General features: G+C 56.7%; 1 protein-coding gene across 2 annotated transcripts in view; it reads right to left on the reverse strand.

Annotated features, from left to right (window-relative positions):
• Window positions 1–672: 672 nt before the first annotated feature.
• MAP3K14 (mitogen-activated protein kinase kinase kinase 14) overlaps window positions 673–24,554 on the reverse strand; it is a 39,426-nt gene continuing 15,544 nt past the window's right edge. Inside the window, exons 2-16 of one of the 2 annotated variants that reach the window (XM_053930719.1) lie at window positions 18,855–19,133; window positions 17,586–17,655; window positions 15,890–16,100; window positions 15,196–15,813; window positions 14,109–14,246; window positions 9,157–9,286; window positions 8,798–8,929; window positions 8,218–8,322; window positions 6,804–6,967; window positions 6,152–6,302; window positions 4,408–4,782; window positions 4,096–4,202; window positions 3,485–3,629; window positions 2,545–2,645; window positions 673–2,241 (exon numbers count right to left, since the gene is read on the reverse strand). In XM_053930719.1, coding sequence (XP_053786694.1) covers window positions 2,077–2,241; window positions 2,545–2,645; window positions 3,485–3,629; window positions 4,096–4,202; window positions 4,408–4,782; window positions 6,152–6,302; window positions 6,804–6,967; window positions 8,218–8,322; window positions 8,798–8,929; window positions 9,157–9,286; window positions 14,109–14,246; window positions 15,196–15,813; window positions 15,890–16,100; window positions 17,586–17,655; window positions 18,855–19,110 — 2,868 coding nt within the window. In that variant the 5' untranslated portion in view covers window positions 19,111–19,133 and the 3' untranslated portion in view covers window positions 673–2,076. The remainder of the gene's footprint in view (window positions 2,242–2,544; window positions 2,646–3,484; window positions 3,630–4,095; window positions 4,203–4,407; window positions 4,783–6,151; window positions 6,303–6,803; window positions 6,968–8,217; window positions 8,323–8,797; window positions 8,930–9,156; window positions 9,287–14,108; window positions 14,247–15,195; window positions 15,814–15,889; window positions 16,101–17,585; window positions 17,656–18,854; window positions 19,134–24,554) is intronic. The other variant, XM_053930718.1, reaches the window with a different exon arrangement.

Consider the following 24,554-nt stretch of genomic DNA (forward strand, 5'->3'; position numbering starts at 1 on the left):
TCACAAGGCCGCCGCCCTTTCCGTGTATCCAGGACCTCTCGGAGAACCCACTGAACCTCCGGCCTTTACCCCAAGGTATGCATGCAGGTCCCTGCGCACACACACAAACACTTGTGTATGGCTTCAGGGGGTGTGGAGCCAGATGAGACAGGCGCCCCCTCCTCAGGCCTATCTGGTGACCAAGGTACCCACTCTGAGAAGCCATTTCTGACCGAATGCAGGCATTCAGGAAGTGGCCAGAAGGGCTGGGAGTCCAGGCCCACTGTCAGGTCAGTCCCCTGGAAGCCTGGCCTTAGGGACAGGGTGGTGGGTGGGGCAGGCCCTTTCTGGGCATGCAGTGGGCCCGTGTCCAGGCCTGGTCAGTGCCCAGGCCTTCTCTCCGTCGTTGTGTTCCTCCCCAGCCCGGCCTGGCAGTGTTGGGCAGGGACGTCCCTGCTGCTGCCAGGTGGGGCATCTTGCCCAGCTGGTCTGAGTGGATAGCTCAGAGGTGGGGACTGGACGCACCCACTGGGAGTGGTGGGAAAAGCAGCCCCAGTCAAGGGTTGAAAACTGCCAGGGCCCCAAACAAGGGGCCGATTTGACAAGGTCCCACGTGAAGGCCAAGGGAAGCAGCTGCTGGGATCGGAGTTTCAGCTAGCAGGCAGACGGGAGTGGAGATAGCCGTGGCCCGGATACGAGTCGTTACCCCGAACTTTATTGCTTACAGAGGTCTCTGCAACTCAAACTCTGCAGTGGCAGCGCTGCAGTTCTTCCTGGGCTGGGGCCGGGCCTCTCCCTGGGGAGCGGAATGGCTCCACGGAGGCAGCTGGCCAGAAGGCACCTTGGCAAGTCATGGGACGAGCTCTTCCCAAGGAGGAATCTCGCAGGCACCTCAACTCCCGACAATTCACAGTTGATTAATGCTACATGAGTCTCAGTCAGCTTCCCCCTCTCCCAAATAAGAGGCTGGACTGGGGCAATAGAGAGGAATGGAGTGGGGGAGCTTCCTCTTAAAGGGATTTGGACATTTGGAAGGGTCACATGTGTGGAGACAGGTCAAGACTTGAACCCCTGCACCCCATCTCCTAGTCTGCCTGTGCTCACCACAGACCTGCCCTTCGAGGGGGCGGCCAAGAAAGTGCTTTGAGGTCATCAGAGTGCAAAGTGCAGCTGGCAGCGCCCCTGTGACCAGGGGTAGGGTGGGGTCAGTGGCGGCCTGATGCCTGAACTGTGGCTTAGGAAGCTGGTGTGTAAGACGTTGAAGACCGTGGCTCGGGTAACAGCAGCACCTACACCTGCTGCTCTCTCTTCCGTGGGTCTGCCCTGTCCTCAGACACCTCCCGTCGGGGAGGTCTCGTGCCACTCAGCCCTCACTTTCACAGATGAGGGGACCGAGTGCCAGTGAGTCAGGGGCATGTCCTCGGGGACTGAGAACCGTATCACTTAAACACCTTCTTTGGTCCCTCGCTGATGCTGAGTGCAGCGCAGGACCTGTGTTGCAACGCCATGAAAAGTGTGGTGTATGTTTCCAGGGAGACTTCCCAGGGTCAGGCGTTCCCACCTCCCTGACTCCGTCTGACAAGTTCCTGGGTCTAAAAGGGGTCAATGGCCAGGAAAGGGGGTCAGAGGCCCCCCTGTTTGCCCAAGGGTAGGCACACCTTCTGCCTGGCCCTGTTCTGACCTGGGGTGCAAGTCTTTCAACCTCAACATGCTCACACCTGCCTGGGGGCCTAGGGGCTCGCCCGTCCCTCCATGACCCGAGCTGGAACCTCCTCTCTCCTGACTGCCAGTAAGTGGTCACTGATGCAAAGGGGTCAGGCCAGGCTCTTTGAACCAGGGCGGAGAAGACCCTCTCTGTTCCCTGTGGGAAGAGGCCTCCTGCTTTCCTCCTCCTCCTCCTCACATGGGCACAGGGTGTTCTCTTGGTGGGTCAGGCAGGACACGGGCGGGGAATCCCAGAAGGCATTTTGCTGGTGCCTGCTTTGTCCCTGGTCCCACTGCTGAGGTCCCTGGGAGCAGCCCGAGCCTGTGTCTCGGCGGCAGCAGTGGTCACTGAGGCCGCTGCTGGCTGAGTGGAGCCGGTGGCGCAAGATCGGGTTAGGGTCTGTTCTCCAGCTGGCCGTGCTTGACCCTCCAGCTCCAGGCGAAGCTGCCATCTGGGGCCAGGGTACACTGCAGGTCGATGCCCGAGTCTGGCACCTCCATGTCATAGCGCACAGGCTGCCCGTCCTTGGTCACCAAGCTGAAGGCTGCAGCTGGGATCTGGGGCAGAGCAAAGCAGTGGGCCTGAGACAGTGGCCTGGAGCTGCCGGCCTCGCCCAGCACTGCGAGATGCGTCCCTCCACCCAAGCAGACGGCCCTGAGGGCACTAGCTGCCTTTCACCTGGTCCAAGTAGGGGTCCTGAGAACCCCTCAGTTACCACCGCCAGTCTTGCCCTGAGGGGGCATCCAAAGCCAACTAGTCTCTACGGGGCCATTTCTACTTCAGAAACCTTCCTCTAGGAGGGCTGGGCCAGGTGCCCTGGCTTCTGGGACTCTGCCCCCAACAGTGGACCTGCCCCTTACCTGGCTGCTGATGCCAGTTGCGATGTCTCCCACCTTGACCCGGTGGAACTCCCGGATGTGCAGGTGCTCGCCATTGAGAGACTGTATTTGGACTTTCACACCTAGAAGGCAAGCAAGGCGACATCAGGAAGGTGGCTGCTGGCTGTCTAGGGAGCCCAAGCAGAGGGCAGCAGGCTGGCGGTGCGGAAGCTGCACAGATGTTACTCCGTCTGCAGCGGCCCTGAGGTCACACACCCGCTAGCTCTTCCTGCCACTTTCTGTCAACACCACAATTTGGCCTGCACAAAGCAGAGAGCTAAGGTTAGCTTCTATGGGGAAGTAGCACCCCAGGGTGCACACACAGCAGAAAGGAATTGGAGACAAAGATTCTTAAATTAGACTGCAGGCAACTTTGAGTGTGATGTTCTCTGAGCTGGAGTGGCCGCTGGCCTGGTGCAGGCTTGAGGCCGTGAGTCACGCTGGCCCTGGGGAGGGCCCTGGAACTGTGAACTGATGAAACCCTTGGTCTCTTGAAATCACAATAGAACTTATGCAACCAAGCTTGAAAATTAAGTTCTATGTATGTTCTTTCTCCACTTCTGACTTGCAAATCCCAGAGAAGGATCCCAGCAAACTGGTGGCTGACATCCTGATTTAAATGCTTGTCCCTTCGGAAGACACTCATTGCTCAGTTTCTTGACTGCAGGCCAAGACTCTCAACTCCTGACCTCGGACACCACCGGCAGCCCTCGGGGGCCCCGGCCCCTCTGCCCCACCAGGAAAGGGCCATCAGGACCTTTGCTCTAAATGACTCAATGGCCAGGTTCTTCAAGTCCTGGCTGCCAGATGCCTCCCCCTCCCTTCCCCATGTGCCAGAGGAGGGGAGACAACCTCTCAGGTTCCCTAGTCCCAGGCGGACCAGGTGCTGGGGGCTGCTGAGCAGGTGGGGGTCGGACCGTACCATTGAAATAGCTTGGGGTGTCAGTGGGCCGGCCCCGGGCCAGCACCATGTTCCAGCTGGAGCTGTGAGCCTCGGCCTGGCTGCTCCACGAGTGCACGCCAGAGCTCAGGGTGTCCCGCGAGCTCTGAGAGGCCTTTGACGGGTTCTGGAACAACAAGGGTGGGCACAGACTCAGGCGCTGGGCTCTGGCCTTGGTCTGCTTTGGGGCAAAGGGGCCCTGGGCCCTTCCCTGTGGTGAGGGACTGCTCTTGTCCTAGGCTGGTGCAGGGTTCTGCTGGGTACTTTTGGGGCTAAGCAGGGAGCTGAGGTCAGGAGGGGCCCCTGGACCGGAAGAGGGTGAGGAGCATTTCTATGGGGACCGAGGACCAAGTGTCCTTCCCCACCATCCCCAGTAGCCACACCATTCCTTTGTTCCTAGGTGTGCTGGAGATGGACTGTCTCACTCTGAGAAACCCAAACTCCCTGCCCCAGTGAGGACCCCTCCCAGGAGGAGGGGTGATCCGATCCCATCCCCTCCCTGTCTTTAACCAATACTTGCACACAGCCCTTTCACCAGCTGGACACGAAGCCACCCGCTCTGTGCCCTGGTGCCTGGTCCATGGCTGACTCACCTTTTCGCTGTCATCTGACAGGGAGAGGCTGTCGATGCTGAGGCATGAGAGAATTTGCTCTTGTTCCTCCAGAGAGAATGGCTGGGACAGGCTGTTCAGAAATAATTCTGCAGAAAAAAGCAGAAGATACCGTGAAAAACTGGGAGGGTCCAGCTGTGTTGTCAGGGCTCTTCCTGCATAGGCTGTAGGTGCTGATCTCTGGGGACGGAGCTAGAAGAGAACCTACGCTGGCTGGAACGAGGAGGAGGCCCAGGCCCTGGCGGGAACCAGGGACCCAGGGACCCAGGGACCCAGAGGCCGCAGCGCCCTTACCTATTTCCAGCTGCTGCAGTTCCTGCTCTGGGAAGGTCGCCCTCCGTTCGGGTGAGCTGGGGTTTTTGGCGGGGGCTGGGTCCAGGGAGGACAGAGGCAAGGGTTCCCACATCCCAGACTCCTCCTTGCCCCAGTTCAGGCTTGCACACTTGTTTCGCTCTGGGGGGTCTGGAGGTAGAGGAGGTTGGAGCTTGGGGGCCCCGCCTGTCGTGTCCTGGGCTGGCTGGGGCCCCCAGGCCCCTGGGGACAGCTCCCTCGGCTGGGCAGGAAGGGCCTGGTGAGAGTGGGCTGGGCTTGGAGGTGGAAGGGCTTGGTGTGACGGCAGACGTCTTGGCTCTTTGTAGTCTCCCCTCCAAGGGCTCTTCAGACCCCCCACTGGAAAACAGAGAGCACGTGGTGAGGTGGGCAGGGCCACAAAGACTGCTGGGCCAGGGGGCCTTCCCGAGCCAGCCCTGAGGGAGGGCTCTTGCCTCACTGAGGGACACACTTTGGGGGGGCGGCCCGTGGTCTCCAGAGGAGGCCCATTCCATTACATGGCCTCTTACAGTGGGAGCAGGACAGCATTTCTGGTTTCTATTCCACTTTGCTTCTAGGTAACAGCAGCAAATTTAAAAATGACAGAATTGGCTCCAGAGAAGGACTTTATTACTATTCAAGGTCAAGGGAAGATTTAAAAACCGTTCTGGGGTAACAGCAACTCAGGGTTCCCAGGTAAACTGGCCTCCCTGACCCTCTGGCTCTCTCATTCCTCCCTCTCCAGTCAGGCCCTGGAGGGCACATTTCTCTGGAGGGGGCGGGGCAGACAGCCCCCCCCCCCCCCCCCCCCCCCCCCCCGGCCGCCCATCCTTATAACTTCTGTTTATGTTTGGGGCGGGGTGGAGGGGTGGGCGTGTAGTCTCTCTTCTGTCTTATCTGTTCCCTCCCCATTCCCATAGCCACTGCCTTTCCCGTCTCCCCCCCACGTAACATTCCATTACGTTCAATGTGTCATTTTGGGTTTGATCTTGTTCTTGCAAAGTGTTTGTTTTTTTAATCTATTTTTTTTAATTAAAAAAGAAGGCATTATGGTGTAGGCCTTGCTCTGTTGGCCCTCTTTGCCCCCAGCCCTATGGCTTTGGCCAGCCAGGCTGCTCCGTGAACGTGGAGTTGCTTGGACTGCTGCGTGGTTCTCCCTGGGGCGTCCCTCACCTTTGGCCTCTCCACTCCTCCAGGGAGGGACGCCCCCGCCCCCGCCCACAAACGATGCTGCAGTGCGTGTCCTCTGAGTGTCCCCTCGTGGATCTGGTGGGAATTCCTTTGGCGCGTGCCCCTGAGCGGAGTGTGCTCACGGGCCGTCAGATGTCTGCCCGAGTGCTGGGGCCCAGGCTGTGGCGGGGTGCCCTCAGGAGAGCCGAGGGCTCCTGTCCCGCATCCCCACCCCAACACTTGGTGCCGCCAACTTTTGGGTTTCCCCCACTCAAATGGCTGGAGAGTGACAGCTGGCTTTGCTGAACACTCTCTGATCCCGAATGCGCCGGAGCCCCTTTCGGTGTGACCCCATTCCCCCATCTCTTGGGCACGCTGTCTCTGCACAGCACGCCGCACGCTCATTTGCATCGCCTCAGTCTTGCCGACGAGCCTGCAGCTGGGTCATTGCCGTGCTGTATACGGGGAGACTGAGGCTCGGGCAGGTCGACACCTTGACCCTGACCACTACACCACCCCACGGGCTCTCTGGCCCCTCCAGCCAGCGCGGGGTTCTCACCGTGCTGCAGTGCCAGGCTGACCTTCCGCCACAGCTCTACCGCAGATGCTCGGTGGACGGGCTCTTTCCTCAGCCCCTCCTCCAGAGCCTGGGCGGTGAGGGGGGCGCAGGAAGGTGGGATCTCCCGCAGGGGCGGAGGCTCGCTGGCAATCTGGGGGTCAAAAGGCAACACGTGAGGCCCGGCTCCCCTCACTTCCCAGCACCCAGCTTTCTCTTCTTGCTTCTCCCTGCTCTCCCCACCCTGCTGTGCCGCCGTTGGTCACAAGCACTGGAGGGGCCTGGGGGAGAGAGAGGGCTGGGACTTTTCCAAGAAGAGGGAGAAAGGGGGCCAGGTAGGACAGGCCAGGGCCAGGCAGCAGGACGCCCAGGACTTCCAGACCCACCCTGTCAGGAGGCAGGCAGAGGTGGCCCAGGTGTGGACCTGCCAGGAACTCAAGGAGACCCCTCACCTAGGATCTGCCCCTGGACCCTCAGATTTGGGTGACACGTATTTTAGTCAGGACCCCACATTTGTGATAAGGCCCCTTCCTGCCCCCTGCTCCCATCTGCTGCCACTGAAGAGCCGCTAAAATGCCAGGCCACCTCGAGCCTGCCGCTGGGGCGCTGTGGCCCCCAGGCGTTCCCTCCTGCTGTCTTGGGTGCCGTCACTGACCTTGAGGCAGAGGGGCCCTCGGAAGTACTGGGTCCAAGGGTGGCAGCCGTTGAGCATGTGCAGCATCATGCAGCAGCTGCTCCACACGTCCACCTTGGTGTCGCAGGGCTTGCCCGTCACCACCTCCGGGGCCATGTGGGTCTCTGTGCCGGGGATGTAGTCCCCTGTGGGGGCAAGGGAGGCAGAAAAGTCCCCAGTGGCCTCTGAGAGGCGAGAGCTTGACCACCCCAGTCCGCTGCCTTGAATCGGAGGTGCCAGTGCTTTGAACAGAGATAGAGCCTCCACGTGGAGCCTGCTGCGGGTGAGCTGAGTCAGCGGCTCTGCGGGGGGCTGGTACGAAGAGCGCATCCTCCACACGTGGACTCTGCCCTTGGGACCGAACCCTTAAAGTGCTTTTTGAAAATGAGGAGGGGCCTGGACATTGAATATGAGGTTGCAGAAGGCTAATTAACGGGATCATGTTCCTGAATTTTAGTAAGTGAAAAAAAAAATAATAGAAAACTTATGTGCTCAAAGACTATGAGAGTGATACCAGACATAAGTATTGCTTTCTGGTGATCTCTAGGTTTTATTTTTGCTTGGCTCTACTTTCTGCAACTATATTAGAAAAGAAGTTATTTTTGTAGTAAGAAGAAAACAAGTTACTTTAAAGTGGGGGGCAGGTGCCCACGCCCAACTTACACCTTCAGAATTACCCTCACAGCCCTTTACCAGCAAACAACCACTTCTAAAGGGTGGTTTTTCCTTTCCCCCAAATGAAATCATTTTATGCTTACTGCTACACGCGAAAAACGCAGGGCACAAGATTGGGTTGTAATGGCCTTAACTATGGACAGAAAACAAAAAGACCTGGAAGGAATTATCTGAAATATTCACGATTATCTCTCTGGGCAAGAGGAATGGCAGGAATTCTTTTTTCCTTCCCTTCTATACCACTTAACTCAGTAGTTGCCAAATATCTTACAATGGGTGTGGATTATTTTAGTAATTAGAAAAATCTAAGTTAAAAACATATTTCTCCAGCTACAGAGCCCAGGCCTTTGTGCTCCAGAAATGGAGCTTTCAGGGGTATGGGAGGCTGAGGTCACAGGCTGGGAGCGCAGCTCCCCCAAAAAGGCTGGACAAGAGGGATGGAGCCATGGTAGCCCCTGGGAGAGGACCGGGGACCCAGGGCGAGGCACACAGCCTCTCCATTCTCCCGTGTGAGGGGAGCATCAGAAATGAGCGGTCGACAGGCATGACTGCGTTCAAGCCTAACGACAAAAGCCTTATAGGACAGCCCAGGTGATTGTGGGCTGAAGAACACTGGTGCTCCTATCTCTGCTTGCTGTGATGGAAGGTACAGGAGAAGATGCAGGGCTGATGCTTGTAAGGCTACTGGCTATCATCATCACGGGGAGGGCTGGGAGCTTACCTGTGAGCAAGGAAGTCCCCAGGCCATCAGGTCGAAGGCACACAGCATGGCCAAAGTCACAGAGGGCTGCTCGGCTCCCATCATTGGACAGGAGCACATTGTCAGCTGCCAGGCCACCCCAGGGAAGAGGAGGAACAGGTGAGTCACGACGGGCCCCAGCCCACCCTGGTCTTCGTGAGGCAATAGTCTGGCTGACCCTACAAGGCAGCTGCTGCTTCTGATTAGTTTCATTAGTCATGGAGGAAGGGAGGAGGGTATCAGTTCAGGCCGAGGCAGACAGCCGGCAGGAGCTCCAAAAGTGACGGCACTGGAGCAGAGTTTACTCCTGGGCACGCTGCCACTCAGCTCTGCTGCCCCTGCTCCCCACCCTGGTCACCAGCGGGTAGGAGCTCGACCTGCAGTTCCCTGTGGGCACCACCCCTGTGGGAACCTGCAGGGCCAGGCCGAGGGCTAAGAGAACATTTCGCACTGGCACAGCCCTCTCAGCCTGCCACTGAGACGGCCAGCGAGGCCCAGCAGATTGGGCAGGAAATCAGGCAGGATGGGGGAGGAAGCAGTCCGCTGGGGAACGAGGCCTCACCTTTGACATCGCCATGCAGAATCCTGCGGGTGTGGAGGTACTCCAGCCCTTCCAGGGCCTGGCCCAGGTAGTAGAGGGCTCGGTCCTCTGGCAGACAGCCCTTCTGCTTTATGAGCTGGCCCAGTGAGCCACCTAGGAGACCAATGGCCAGGCTTGATATGGGGCTCTTCCAGGCCTCCAAGCCAAGGGCAAGGGCCCCGGAAGGACAGGTGGTGGAAAAGCAGGCCTTTCCTGCCAATGTCACAGGGTCAAGAGGTTAAAAATGGATTGACTGGGGACCAACGTCCACCTGGGCAAGACCTGGAGAAACCCTTGGCTTTAAGTTTGTGAGGGAGAAAGCGTAGGACCTAACTCCTCACCTTCCAGCAGTTCCATGAAGATGTTGACCCAAGGACCCTCCTTCACCGCTCCATACAAGGGGACGATGCATGGCGAAGTCAGCCCTGCACATGACGTCAGCTCCTCGGCCCGAAACATATCGACTCGCACCTGGAGGGGCCCAGAGGTGGCTGCGAGTCAGGGTGAGGGGCCAGGGCTGGCTCCCCGCACAGAGACTGCTGGTGTTTCCAGCGGTGATTCTGAGGCCAGGCAGGGCCCTGGGTGGGCCCGCAGGACCCCTGGAGGCTAAACTCTGCACACTTGGGGACAGGGGCAACTCCCAGCACTTGATTAAAGTTCTGCAGGGCTGACGTGCAGGGCATGAAACCACAAATCCCCACAATCCTTATCTAGGCTCCTGGCATGCTGCCCACCCTCAAATCTGCCGAACACAGAATTTTATTTCCTCAACGCAAATGTCTGGGCATTTCTAGGACACGGGACGTCTTGTTCATCAACATCCATAGTGCCTCATCAGACGCTGGGTTTCCAACTTGTCTAGTGCTGGAGTTGATGCTGCCAAGATTCTGGCTCTGTCAATGCCTCAGAATCCTCAGCACTCTTCTCTTCTGATTGTCTCTTTCCTTCGAGGACTAAAATGTCCATGTAGACAGTGTAGTGCTCTTTGTTCTGTTTGCAGTGGTTTCCCCAGCATCTGGGCACAGGACAGGCTGCTAGGGAGGGGTTTGGCCACGGACCCTCCCGCCCTGGAATGGGAGGGCTGAGAATACCCACCCCTTTTTGCAGTATGGAATGGCATGAAGAAACAGACCCTGGATACGGACATCCTGGGCAGAGACCCTGGCAGAGCCACTTCTAAAGGTAGATCAATTCCCCTAAGCGATGTGCCTCCATCAGTGAAAGGTGGGCACAGTGGCATCTGCTCCTGGGCAGAGTGAAGATTTGGCGGGGTGATAACCAGCACTGGGCCTGGCAAAAAGCGGGTGCTCAGGAAACGCTAGCTTCCCACCTCCTCCCTCCAACTCAAATAAGAGCAGCTTATTAAACGCTTAGACTTCCTAAATGGACTTGTTCTTCCTGGTTGCCGGGGGTTCTCAGGTTCGCCTTAAGAGGTACCACCAGGGGGCGCCAGCGGTAGCAAAACCAGCCTGGAAGAAATTAGTCAGGACCTGGCAGTTTTCTTTGGAGACCTGCTGACTTGGCAAACAGGAGCTCTGAGATGCGGGGTTTTGGGACTTTTGCCTATCAGTGGAAAATGTCTCTCTTCTGGTTACGTAAAGAATATCTGGTTTTGTTAATCAATTCGCGTGAACTTTGACTCTTTGTCAGTGTTTCCAGCTCTGAATCTGAGTTGAAACTGATTTGCCAACGGGACTTGTATTAGCAAATGTCTGTAACCTTAACTGCTCCCAAACTGTTAGCCGACGCACCTCGGGACACCACGGGGAACTCAGACGGGCGCGCCAGGATATTTTTACTTTTGAGGGTGACAGCAGTGGTGTACGTCCGCGGGACACAGTGTAAGCCGCTCTCACGAGATAGTTCCCTGTCAACGCTAGAGCGCGCCGCGTCCTTTCTGACGCTATATCTTTATGAAGCTTGGTTTTTGGAGGTGGTTGTGATAAACACTTCAGACAGATCATGTGGAGTGGGAAACGAAGGTGATGACGGTGTCCATCTGATTTCAAAGCTTGAGAAGCTGTGTGGTCCCAATAAGGAGGACATCCCATGAGTAATTATGGTTGTTTAAGAACAGAAGAGGAAATTTGCTTTCAACTCATAGGCATTGTTACTCAAATGGCTACTAAATTGTTAGGATAAAGACACTATTTGACCTAATTACTTAATAAATGGAACTGTTAGGTACTTGTTTTGGCCTGGGGTGCCATGAAAAAATTACAAAGCATTAAGAGCGGGAAACCAAGAAAGTTTGGGAACCGCTGCTTTAACTTTCAAGAGATCCATATGTCCTCTAGAGTGGTCCAGCAACGTTCTAAAAACGTTCCCACTCACGCAACCGAAGGGGGTTGAGGGAGACTCTTCAAAACACAAGGCGCTTTGGAAGTCTGTGCCAGCTCAGGGAGAGAAGCTGAGAGGGCGGTGCGAGGGAGCACAGGCCTGGGGAGAACACACAGGCTGTGCGGCCAGGCCAGCTGCCCGCCCCTCTGGCCCGCTCCCCTCTCTGGACTTCAGTGTCCTCCTCTGGAAAGTGAGGGGCCGGCCTGTGGTAAGGGTGTTCATGAGAACTAACACGGAATGCACACTTAGCACAGGCCAGATCGTGGTTATTTATATCCTACAATAGCCCGTGAGGTGACACTGTCTCCACAGAGCAGGCGCTGGGGAGCGGCTGGCTGTACTTGGCCAAGGCCACGCTGTCCCGCGTTAATGGCAGAGTCAACAGGAGACCCCAGAGCTCCGTGCTGGAGCCGGATGTTCTCAAGTGAACAGTCCTTAATCCTCTTCGGGCCACAGACGCCTTTGAAAGTCTGATAAATGACACGGGCCCTTCCCCATCCACACACGCCACACACGGACACACACGTGCACGCACACACACTTCAGAGTGAAGTTCCAGGGGTTCATGGGTCCTAAGAATCCGTCCACTGACGAGGCCGCGAACTTCCACGTCGGTTGTAAAAAGCACCAGTGCAATGCAAACGTACCGGGAAGGAAGTCTGTCCGTGACATACTTTTATACGAAAAAAACACGGCACAGAATAACCTCTGGGGTACAATCTCATTTTAGGAGAGGACACAACCACACGTTTCTATGTGCATAACAAATCTAAAAAGATTTATGCCAAAGAATGGGACTGGGGAACATGGAGACTTGCTTTTTGGGTATCGTTTGAATTCTTTTATAATAAGCCTGTATTTATTTACAATTACAAGACCAAACAAAACCTTAAAAAACAAACTAAAAAACCTCTGCATTAAACCCTGCACCCATGACCAATCAGCATCTGACCTGGGGCCATGGGTGCTCTAGAAGGAGAACCAAGGAAGTGTGGTGCTCGCTGTGTGCTGGGTCCTCCCCAGGGAGTGTTGGAGGGTGCTCTGACCTTATGGGCAGCCTGACCTCTGACCCCTGTCTGACCCCCCCCAGCCTGTCCCCTCAGCAGGGAGCTGTTTCTCAGGTCTTCCAGCTAAACATCCTAAAAGAACCCTCTGCCTGCCCTACCCCCTCCCTGGAGAGAAAGGAAAGGAGGGGCTGTCGGCCCAGCCGAGGGCAGCTGTGTGGGCTGCCCACAAGCCATCCCCACTGAGACCCTGGGCAGCAGGAGAGTTCCGAGAGTGATGCTCTGGTGGGCCCCAGCAGAAGCGGAAGCACTGAGCTGGCGGGTGGGAAGTCAGGGTAGTGCTTGGAGCTTGCCTCACTGCCCCAGGGAAGCGAGAAATAGAGAATTTGTCCTCTTCTACTATGTCAGGGCTGTTTACCCTGTTGCCTGGGACTCTGGGAACTTTAGCAGGGGAACAGCTGAGAAGCAGGGTGACTAAGCTCCCCAGCATTGGCCATTCATCTCCGGGGCACTTCACACCCTCCGCTCTCCTCCCACCCGCCTCCCCAGAGGGACAGCTGTGAGCCTTCTCCGGTGGCCTGGGGAGGGAGCTGCAGCTGAGGAGGTCAGGCACGTGGCCCTGGCATCCCAGTGGAAGATGACCCACGCTGGCAAGAACTCCGCACATGTTTTGGTCAGTGGGGGTCGACGAGGGTGGAGCTTGATTATCTGACACAGTATGTCTGAAGTTTGGGGTAATACCCACGGATAGTCCCCGCTCTCGTCCTATCACCCTGAGGCTCAGACTCTAGAACTCTTGACACCCTGGCCCATGTACAAGCTGGGGAAGCCGGGCTTATTAACATCACACTTTGTGCTTTACCCCGTAAAGCCACAGGGCACCCCAACAGCGGCAGAGTTGATGTTCACTCTGCCCAGGGCCTGGTCTGGCTATGTGGTGCCTTCCCACTCGGGGACCAGAAGACCCCTGACAAAAGCCGTTGAAAGCAAGGTCTTTCTCTGGGCTGGTTTATTTCACCTTGCCAGTGGGCCCAGGAAAGGGCCCACAAAAAGGTTTCTGATTTCTGGCTTGGGAGGTCCTGGCTGCTGGCTTTGGGCCAGGGCCAGGTGGCTCCCAGGCAGGGTGAGCTGAGAGTGGAGGGCAGGGAGAAGGTGGCAGAAGCGGGGCAGGGCCAACACCTCCCAGGTCTGTGGGCCTGCGTGTGACTTGGCAGGAGGACGCCTCAGCTCCAGGCCAGCTGTGTGGCTTTGGGCAAAAGGCACATGACTCTCTGGTCCTCACTTCTACTATCGGGGAGATGAGGGAGTAGAGAGTGATTCACGCCTCTGTCTCTCATCGAAATCCCAGGACCAGAGGTCCTTCTCCCCACCTCCCCTGAAAAGTGGCTCAAAGGTGGACTCTAGTCAGACCAGATGGGGTCTCTTGCTACGTCTCACTGCCCCATGTCGTCCGTCTCCCAGTACTTATCGTCCCTGGGAGACAGGAGGCAGAGCCCGAACTCGAACCAGATCGGACTCCCCGCGTGCACGGCCTCCTCCGGCAGGCCCCTGTTAGGTGGAGGCTCTTGCTCTTGAGATTACCTCCTGGTCCAGGTGTGGGGTGACCCCACTATGTGGTGGCTCCACTTTGTGGTTAGGGGCTTTGGCCCCACAGGAATAACGATCCACCCACCTTCCGGGTTTACTTGCCCCTGGCTTAGCATCAGGAGCGGCCCAGGCTGCATGCACACTCTCCGATTCTCTCTCACATACACACAAACCAAGTGCAGCTCCTGGGCTGGGACACGTGACTGCAGCGGGCCCAGGGGCTGTTAGGACAGCCAGCCTCCATTAGCCAGTTAGACTCTCGGCCACCATGTGACTGTCCTTGAAGGAAAGCAGAGGGAGCGCAACAGGCCACCTGGCTCCCTCTTCAGCCCTGGAGCTCTGGCGCACTCTTTCTGGCATACCTTCTTGACGGCGCACTGGAAGCCAGTCTGCTTGTCCTCCATCCTGTGCACCTCCCCGAAGGAGCCTCTGCCCAGGCAGGGCTGGCGCGTGGCCCAGTGGACCTCCTCCCGGTACTCATAATCCACCGGCTTCAGTTTCTGGAGTTGGCAGGAGAGAGGCCGGTCTCAGTGGCCAGGGCCACAGAGGGACGCAGAGTTACAGTGGGGAAGGCTCTCCGGTGGGTGGTCCTTGCCAGGCCGCTGAGCTGAGCCCTCAGCACCACAGACCCCACCGAGCTGGGGGCTGGGAGGGCGGGACCCAGGAGGGGGTTATGCGAATAAGGCAAAGGCAAAGGAGGGCCTCCCGTGCTGCCCGAAGCAGGCTGGTCCTCGTGATGAAAAGCCTCCCAGACTCGTGGGTGTGGGACAGACACAGAGTTGTCAACAACTTGATGATGAAAAAATACAGCTCAGTCACTAAAGGGTAGAAGGAAGGGAAAGACAGTGAAGGAGGCGGGTACCAAGGGACAGTGTCCAAGATGGATGGAAGAGCTCAGAAATATAAGTGTGTGGAAACCATTTAAAGTTACATTTTTTAACTAGAGAGAGAGAGAGAGCTAGAGTAAGAGAACTAGAGAAATAAGGGGAAAGAAGGAAGTAGTGGAGAGGGGCAAAATCCTCCCTTTTCTTCTCGGGGTCACTGGGTGAGTTCTAAAGTTGGTATTTGCCCATTCCTGTTTCTCAGTGTGTGTTAGTCATGTAACACGCACACACACTTCAGCAACGATGTAGTAACCAAACAGAACTGAAAACAGAAATAGCTAAAAAGATGGAAAAGGGAGCCTGGAGTTTGAGTGGGGGATTATTACTGCTCGTCATCAACGACAAGTCATTCTCTGTGATTTCATTTTTTAACCACACGCATGAGTGATTTTGATAAAGAGAAAAATCATCCCCCTAAAGGGCGTGAACTTGACAGCGGGCCTGGCAGGTTCCAGCGATGCCCCTTCTCCCCCAGCAGCCCGCTGACGCCCGATTCCCAGCAGCTGCCCTCGAGCCAGGACTGGGTGGCAGTGGTGTGTGTGCGTGTGTTTGGGGGACTGCTTACCTCCGTGAGCAGGACCCCCTCGCTGTCCTCAGCTCTGGGGCTGGGCCCCGGGGGCCTGGAGCCCCGTGCCGCCCAGGTCTTGGCCAGGCTGGCCAGGCTGTGGGGCTGCCCGGAGCTCACGCTGCCCTGAAGAGCGTGTACCAGGTACTCCTCCACGGACAGCTTCTCGGGGGTGCCATGAGGCGGGCGGCTGGGCTCCAGGGGTGGGCCGGGCAGGGGCTTCTGACTGTCTACACAGGCCAGTTTGCCCAGGGGTGGGCCAGGCAGGGGCTGGTGGCTCTCTACAGCGGCCAGCTTGCTCAGGAGGAAGGACTCTAGGGGGTGAGGTTTCCAGGGCTGGAGAGGGTGGAATGGGAAGGGGTGGGGAAGTCTGCTGTAGGGGAAGGGGTGAGTGCACGGAGGCAGGGGGCCCGCGTCCTGGGGGTGGTGGAGTTTCCACACATGGCTTAGACATTGCAAGGGGCTGATCAGCTTGTGGAGTTCTGGTCGAGGCAGCGCTGGACGCAGTCCGTCTCCAAGTTTCTTAAAACAGAGTTGGCCAAGTCCTGGCTCCTTCAGAGGCTTGGTGAACTGGGGGGCATTTCTAATATATGGGGTGCCAAGTGGGGACTTGTCCTCCTGCGGGGAAAACACAGGTGTTAGGACCCAGGGCCAGGGCACAGGAGCCAGGCCCGGGGATGATGACGGGTCTCACCTGCACAGGGACTGTGCAGCTCTCCTGCTCGGGGGTTCTGGGAAGGGGTCTGGCCAAGGCCACTCCCGCCGGAGCCAGGGACTTCGAGCTCTTCTTCTTGCGTTTCTTCCGGGCTTTGCTGCGACGCTTCCCCTTCCAACACACACGGGCCATTTTGCCCTCAGTTGCGTGGGCCACATTGTTGGGGATCTGATCGAGGCTCTCAGACTGGCTGTCAGAAAGGCGACAGGCAAGCACTTAGAGAGCGAGGAGGTGGGAAGGCACAACCGCTTAGATAACTGCAGTTAGGGTCACACACATCCCAGCTTACTTGGTACTAGTGGGAACTTGGGAACATCCCTAAAACCCCAGGACTCTCAGTCTTCTCATCTGTAAAAGGGGTGCAGTATTTTCTGCCATGTAGGTGGACAGGTTTAAAGAAACAGCTCATTTAAAAAGCCTGCCTCGGTGCCTGGGCCCAAAGGTGAGCTTCTGATGAACAATATTACGATTGCGACAGCGCGCACGCTGCCCTTCCGGACACACACACCTGTCCCTGCTCTCCAGGCTGGGCTGCCTGGAGGTCCCGGAAGGTGGCATGTGACTCAGAGGGTCATACTCCAAGGGCATTCTTAGCTCTGACTGACAAGAGCTTGTTTCTGTCACCTCCAGAAGAAGGGACAGTCGAGGTCGGTCACCTCTGACACCTGGTGGCCATAGGAATGTGAGGAGCCACAGGAACAAAGACAGCTTGCCTGGGTGACCGGGGACTAGGGGGACCTGGCCTTCTCTGATGGCCCGAGGCTCACCACCGCCGTGGATTTCACTCGGCTCTGAGCCCTGCCCGGTCAGACCCCGGCCTCGCCTGCCCTGCCATGGCCTCGTCTTCTGCTTCCCATGGGGAGGCAGACTCGCCCAGTCCAGGGAGGCTGCTAGAGGCCTACAGGCTTCTCTCGGGTAGCTGAAAGAAGTGGGCCCATCAGAGACCCCCGGCCCTGGGCAAAAGGCATCCGGGGCAGCGTGAGGAATCTGACCAAACACCGAGCGTTTCGGGTCCGAGCGTGGTGGCCACCCTATAACCTTTTTTTTTTTTTTTATCACTAGCAGTTTCCAAATTCCCATGATAAAAAAGTCCGACTCGTGGTAGAAGAGGAAGTTGTTTCCAGGTTCAACTTTCAGTTGCCAAAAGTCATCTTTGGGGCTGGGGAGCCTGGGAACAGGCTGAGCCTTGCCTGGCCTCCTTCCGACAGGGCCACGGAGCCGTGAGTCTGTCTGTCCCACCTGTTTGCAAACGCTCATCCCTCCCGGGGTGTGTCTTGCAGGAGAAAAGACACAGCAGGTTTCTCCCACAGTTCGAGGGGCCCCTCTGGGCCTGCGCTTATGGTCACACACCAGCGAAAAAGTGCCTCGTGTTCCCAGCACCCTCCCTAGTTGATGGGAAAGGAGGGGGAGCAGCGAGGACTCGGAGGAGAACAAAAATAAAATGTCAAGCTGATGTGACCCAGAGGCAGTCATCCACACACTGTGAAAAGCTTTTGAAAAGCTTATTTGGCTGAGAGAACAGCTCAGCCAGGAAAGCCTGGGCAGGTTCCAGGGCTGTGCCACAGGTGCTGAGCGCGGGAGCCAGGGGCCGGGAGGGAGCGGCCCGGGCGAGCCGCAGAGGGTGGGAGGACGCTGGCTCAGTTCTCCGTGTCCCCCCGCAAGCTCACCTCCTTACCTGTACTGTTTCGAGCCAGCGATGAAAATCCGTTCGGAAAAGGTGGGGCTGAACTCTTGGCTATTCTCACCTTTGGAATAAAGAAGGGGTTGGACAAGCAGAAGGGAGAAGAGAAGGAACGGGAATTCAGCACTTAGGAGAGAGGCATTTTCCAGACGCCTGCTTGGGCCACCCCTCCCCGCCCCTGCAGGCCACCTTCCTGTCTGGTGGCTCACCTCCTCACCCATGCCGGCTCCTCTCACGGGCTTTCTCACCCCGCCCGCCGGGTCTAAGGGTCACGAGCACAGGGCATGCCTATAATGTGGGGTCACGGGGTGCCCATGTCACTTCCTTCACTTCAGTGAGATGGTCCCTACAAAATCCTCAATACTGTGCCTGGCACATGTAACGGCTCAAAAAATATAAGCTGTTATTTATATATTTACATATATGTGCATATGTGTGTTTATGGGAGTCTTAGTACAGTACGTCACTCACTCCACTTCAGTTTTTATTCTCTTATGTCCTCAAAAACCAGGCAGAAGGCAGTGGAAGATGAGAAGGATGTATGTGGGCAAATGCCAGCTCAAGCTGCCTGTGTGTCCCCAAGAGACCTCGTGGGGGCTGGGGAAGAGAGGAGACTCCTGGCCATCCCCAGCCCTCCTGGGAGCCTCTCGGGCTCTGGGGGCAGCCACCATTTCAAGTCACTCTGAGGTACTGTAAGTGGACGCAGGAAGGACCAGGCCAGGCCCCACCCCACAGCAGCCTGCTGCCTGTCAGCTCGCTGGCAGGCCCCAGAGCAGGTGCTCATTCTTTGGGGTGGGGCCGCCTGGAGGTGGAAGAGAATTGAGCCCCAGAGGGGCTTTCCAGGAGACCTGGCCTTTCCTGTCGGGGCCTCTTCGGAGATGCTCAGGCCGCCCGAGGCCACAGTAGAAGGCTAAGGGCCTGCTTGATGACCTGGCAGTGAGCCCCCAGGACCTGTAAAGCCCCCGGTTTCCTGCGGCCCAGCCCTCTCCCCTGCTCTGGCCACTGGGCAAAAGCCCCCATTTGCTGCTTCCCCCTTCTTCAGTCTCCCTCCTTAGCGCTGCTACAGCTCCCACTTCACACTCTTCTTGGCTGAACCCCCAGCTGCGTCCCGTGAGCATCACACAGAGTGGTCACTCTGATCTCCCTCTTTCGTAGGGGTCCCTGAACCTCACCTGTGCCATCCACGCTTGCACAAAGACGGCACCCACCTGCAGGCCTACCCTCCTGTCCTCCCTCCAGCGCCCCTCAGCTGGGGCCCCTTACATTCAGCCTGGGCAATGATGGAGATGGCGGCTGGCCCTCCCTTGGAGCCTTCCTTGGCTGTGCCCTTGGTAATCACGTCGTTCAGGATCTCCCACTTCCCGCAGAACACGGGGCTCTTCTCCACGGCCTCGAGCTTGTGGTCGGGGCTTTGCTTCTTCCCTGCGGCCTGGGTCTTCTCCTTGGCCTTGGCGAGCTCCTTCTTCTGCCCAACCGCCGAGCCAGGAGCGCCTGGGCAGGCCATCTCCATTACTGCCATCTCCCAGGCTCACGCGCGCCCTGCTGGAGAGACCAAGCACAGAGCAGATCACTCACCCTGAGGGGCCCGGGTCCGGCTTGGCTTGGAGGAGAAAAGTGGGGTGTGTGTGTGGTGGGGGACACGGGGCTTGGCCTCTTTACGCCACACGTGTTTATCCTCCAAATGTCCCAAGTGGCAGAGGTCCACCCCTCAGTATATCTACACTGCCCTATTAGCTGTGAGTCCCCCATCCGGCCGGCACACCTCCATAAACAGACTCTTCCACGCTGCCCAGAAGCAGGCTTCCAGGCCACTTCCTCCGACAGCCGTGGCACTAACATCTGGGTTGGTTCTCTCTTGCCTTTATAAAGAATGGCTGGACCTCCTGTTGTTTGTTTTATGGCAGGAGTTTGCTTCCCCAGAAGAGGGTGGTGGACCCTGTATTCCAAAACCATTAGTCACAGCACTGAGTGCCCCAGCCTTGCCTCCTTAGAGGACATGCCTACACCATCCACAGTGGCTTCGCTCCAGCGGGAGAGAAGCAAGGTTTTGCCCCCCACCCCCCGCAGGAGGCAGATACACGTATGTATCTGTGCGCATGTGTATGCATGTACATGTATGTGTATACGTGAAATCTAACGACGCCTGAAAATCAACAGCAAACGGCAGCACCAGCACTCGGCTCCCGTCCCAAGAAGCATCTGTTGGTGGCTCTCCAGAAGGATCTGTCCAGAAGGATCAGGCTTCCTTCTGCATCGTCCAGTCTCATTTGCTGGAAACCTCTCCGAGGTATCATTTTTCTCTCGGGCAACGGTACTGGTGGAATTTATATGAGAGCCACCAATGCCAGCCTGCACCTCTAGAAACACGAGGACAGAGCCCAAGAGTCCACCCCTCTCTGGGCTCCGTCTCCACCAGCCCTGTGTGACACCAGGGGGACGCAGGATGAGCCCAGCGTGGGGACAATCTGTGCCAACGGTGGGTGGATGAGAACTGCCGCGCAACGGAGCAGCGCCAGCCTGAGGATGGGCCCACGTGGGGGCCTTTTCAGAGGCTGAGACCGTGAATTCCCAAAAGCCCGAGAAGGCACCAACTGCAAACAGGTCTTTCCTAACAGCTCTCTGGCCCTGGCCAGTGTGGCTCAGTTGGTTGGAGCATTGTCCCGTGTACCAAAGGTTGCAGGTTCAATTCCCTGTCAGGGCGCACACCTAGGTTGTGGGTTTGGTCCCTGGAGTCCCTGGGATCCTGGGGGTGTACAGGAGGAAAACGATTGATGTTTCTCTCCCTCTCCCTTCCTCTCTCTCTCTCAAATCAATGGATGTATCCTCTGGCAATGATTAAAAAAAAAAGTACTCTCTGCTGGCAGCCTGGTCTTAGAGCTGTTACTAACAGATGTAGCCTCCCCTGCTGTAGCCGCACTCATCCCGAATCACGGATCACGCCTCCGTGTGCTCGCGGGGCAGAAAGGCAGACCGTGTGAATGCAGCCAAACCTCTAATGCCTCTGGCCTTCCCTCCCGTCAAGCTCAAATGAGACAGTGGGAAGCTGAGACACATTAGGCTGAAACCTTCCCACTGAGTCTGCCTCACCGCGGCCGCTAAGAAAGACTGAGCCAGTCTGGCGGGGGCGGGGGATGAGGGCGATGGGCCTATTGGCACGACTACTGTGACCCTTCCATCTGTGCCGCCAAGGGCCTCCTCCCTTTGAACTCAGAGTGGCTCCGGCTTTCAGCACGAATGCCTGGGTTTGGTCCTGCAGGCTAGATGCTGAGGAGGCTCAGTGGGTGACCTCACTGTTACTCCATGACCTCAAGAAGCCGGGGAGAGTTCCGACTTCAGTTAGACAAAGCCCTCCCTCGAGGCAGGCCGTCTTCCCTGTAACCATCCTTTCTTCCCACCCCACACCGCCTCAAGCCCTGCGACTTCCAAAAAGGAACTGCTTACAGTACCTCCTACCCTTCCCAGATTCTTTACCAGGGAACTGAGACCTTATAAACAAACCAAACCTCCAAACCAACAGCCTTCGAGGTCTGCTTACAGGAGCCGCCACGTTACTCCGACGTCCTCACTTTCACTTGAAGAAACTGAGGCCTAATTTGGCAGTGACTTGCCCAAGGTCACCCGGACGGCATGTGGCAGGGCAGGGCCGGGACCTAGAACCTCAGCTCTTGGCCGTGTGGCCCACTCCCCAAGTCTCTTGGATTGCAGGCAAACATGAGGGGGGAGCTCATAGTCCTCCCTGGCCAGAGGGCTCCTGAGGGCGCAGCGAGGCGCAGAGGAGACAACGGAGGTTGGCTGAGTGAGGGGAGCAAGGGCGAGTTTCAGGACAGGATGCTCCTGAGCCTGGGGGCTGGAGAGAGCGCTCCATCGGACGAGGGAGAGAAGTGAGTCCAGATGGTCAATGGTTGTTCCGAGGGTGCCCAGCTGTTCGCGAGATCTGGCTGTGCTGGGGCTCCAGGCGTCTCTGCTGGACATGGCTCACTCTGAGCGAGAGCTCCACTGGAGAGGCTGTGGGGGACCCTCTCACCCCCAGCAGCCACCCTGTCTCCTTGGTGGTTAGGTGGGCCACTGGCCGGGCTCCCTGATGCTCCCTGCATAAGCACGTCAGCTCCCCTGCCCCGGAGAAGCCGAGGCGGAGGCAGCCCAGCTCAGGGCCTCTGCAGTTGGTTCCCCGGTGACTCACCCAACAGCCTGGCAGGCAGAGAGAAGAACAAGAAGGCTGTTGAAAAGCTAAGCCAGCAGCTGGCAGCTGAATCTGTGAAGGGCACAGGGAAAACGGGCTGACCCTCACCTCCCCGGGGCACAAAATCACGGCCCGGGGACTGTAGAGCTTTTCCTGTGGCTGGCTTTCCTGGGCCACATGACCATGACTCAGGCCCTCATCGACAGATTCCAAGTTCAAGAGGCTATTCTCAGGACACTCTGGCCTCATAGCAGCTTGTTTATACACACACACACACACACACACACACACACACACACGCTCCTCCCCTCCTCCTATTTCCCATTTCTATACTGGTTCTGATCTACAAAAGCAGGTTCTGCGTTACGCCTGGGACTGCTGGCCAGGGGGCCTTCCCAGCCCTGGGTTTTGGTCCCTGGCTTGTCACCCCAGCTCACAGCCCCGCAGCTCTGCTGCCTCTTATCTCTCCTGCAGCTTTTGGAGAGTGAGGACTAAGTGGGAGCCAGTTATGTCTCTGCCTTTGAAGGCAGATCAAAATCCTGATGCATTACTCAGCCTGGACTCTCTCCCCGGCTCCACTCATGCCTCGAATGCATTCAGGCCTCTGTTCTGTCAGAGCTGAGGACGTATGTGAGCGGTAGCAATGGCCAAACCCACTCAGCACAACCACAAAGCCGTGAAAACAAAAGTGGAAGGGAAAGGGGTGGAATTCATTCAGTATTCTTCTGGGGCCTGATGTACGTACATTGCCTGTTTTCTCTTCCGTGGTGCCTCGATGAGCCCCTGGGGAAGTCTGGGGGCCGGAACGACTGGGATGGGACCAGACCAACCCTTGGGTGGATCTGTACGACAGGCTCGCTGTGGACCAGGCTCCTGGACCCTGAGAGTCAAACTTGGCTCCCTTACGGGGTAGTCAAGTCTTCTGTCCAAGAGGTAGAGGTCCTAATGTGGGTTCAAGGATGGCTTCAGGGTGGTCGGTGAACCCCAGAACTACACACGGTCTGAATTTTTTTTCCCAGGGAAGAGGCCCATAGCTTCTGTCACATTCTGCAAGGGTCTGACACTCCCCAGAAGATTGCTGTAGTCCCCCCAAAGATCAAGGGCTCAATGCCTGACGCTGCCTCCGCTCTCCCACCCCAAGCGAGAGGGCAGGCAGCTAAGGCAGCAGTTTCCAAGCCGACTGCGAGTTAGAGTAACCAGATGAGCTCTGAAAAGGCGCCCACCCTGGATGCACTGGATCAGCCCCTGGGCACTGGGCACTACAGAATCGATTCTTTTCGCGAGTTCTCCGGAGGACTCTGACTCCAAGGGGTCGGGGATTGCCATTTCACGCCTCTCTGCAGCGGAAGGCTGGGCTGTTCAACATGGCAGCTGCCAGCCACACAGAGCGATTTACCCTTAAATCAGCGAAAATTAAATACAATTTAAGAACCAGTTCCTCTGTTACCCTAGCTGCTATGCTGGACAGAGCGGCTGGGGAATATCTCCGTCTCTGTAGAAAGTCCTACTGCAAGTCCTGGTCTAAGGCAATGTTTTCTCGACAGCAGTTTCCGTTCCGAGGCTTCTGAGACGGGAATGGGGCTGGGATTCAATAAATTTTTAATTAACTGGAGGGTCCAAAACGAATGTTTTAAACTTTACCTTCAGTGTTGATAACCTCTCTCAAATGCATCATGTTTCACTTCTTTGTTTTAGTACGTACGGTAAAAACACCAGAGGAGGACCCAGAAGGTAAGCGTTTTAGCCTTGGCAGGTTTAAACAAACAAACAATAAGACAGTGGCACCATTTTTGTCAAATGAAACCATACCTCAGCTCCCAATCCACAGAGAGCCAGAAGCGTGCACCTGACACATAACTCACAGTAGCATCAGTCGCTCTGCTGCAGCAGGTGGGCAAGGGTCATACATACTTAGCTTCCCTCCACCCACCGAGGCCCCAGAGGTTTCCAAGGAAAAGAGTTTGCAATCCAGCGGCCTAGGAAATCTTCTGAGGTTCCTTCTAGTTCCCCAAATGCCACCGATTTGTCACAGTTATTTGAGGGCCAGATGACTCCAATTCAGAATGATAACTGTCAATATTTACTGAGCACCTACCATTATTAGTTTCCTTTTCCGATGTGAAGACCGAGGCTTAAGGAAGCTCAGTAACCCACCAAAACAGCCACACAGTCTCAAGTGGCAGAGGCAGGGTTGACCCCAAGCTGCTACCCCTCGAGCCTGCACGCCAAACCCCAGGAGGCCCCCAGTTTCTTCTCTTTGGATCTTCGGAGTTATTTTGAGGACTAATTGAGGTAGAGTACAGAAACACCGGTCGGTTTGCCTGGCCGATAGGAAATGCTACATGAAAGTTTACTCCCTTACCCTTCACCAGGCCCATAAAGGCCACCACTGAGACCATGGGACCTCTCTGTTTCCTATAGTCAAGGAGTGGAGGCTGCTTACGCCATTCAACACACTGAGCCTCGGTCTCCATATATCAAGGAGATAAAACTCTCCATTTCCCAAGGTCATCTTGAAAATGTCCACTGAGGGGCCAGGGCAGACCAGGGCAAACCCCTCTCATGACTATTCCATCTGGAAGTAAAATCTGTCCTTCTCTGAAAGCCCAGAGGGGACAAATAGCAGAAGTAGAATGACTCAGCTTCCTTAATAAGATATTAGTTGAAAACCAATCTTATTTTGATGCTTCCTCTTTTAAGCCCCAGCTTGTCTGGCCACTAGGCCACCCTGGGCCAGCCTCTGCCTATCAAGAACGAGGGGCTGTTCAGGAAGGGGAACCAAG

The sequence above is a fragment of the Desmodus rotundus genome, chromosome 9, assembly GCF_022682495.2.
Source record: "Desmodus rotundus isolate HL8 chromosome 9, HLdesRot8A.1, whole genome shotgun sequence".
Classification (NCBI taxonomy): domain Eukaryota; kingdom Metazoa; phylum Chordata; class Mammalia; order Chiroptera; family Phyllostomidae; genus Desmodus; species Desmodus rotundus.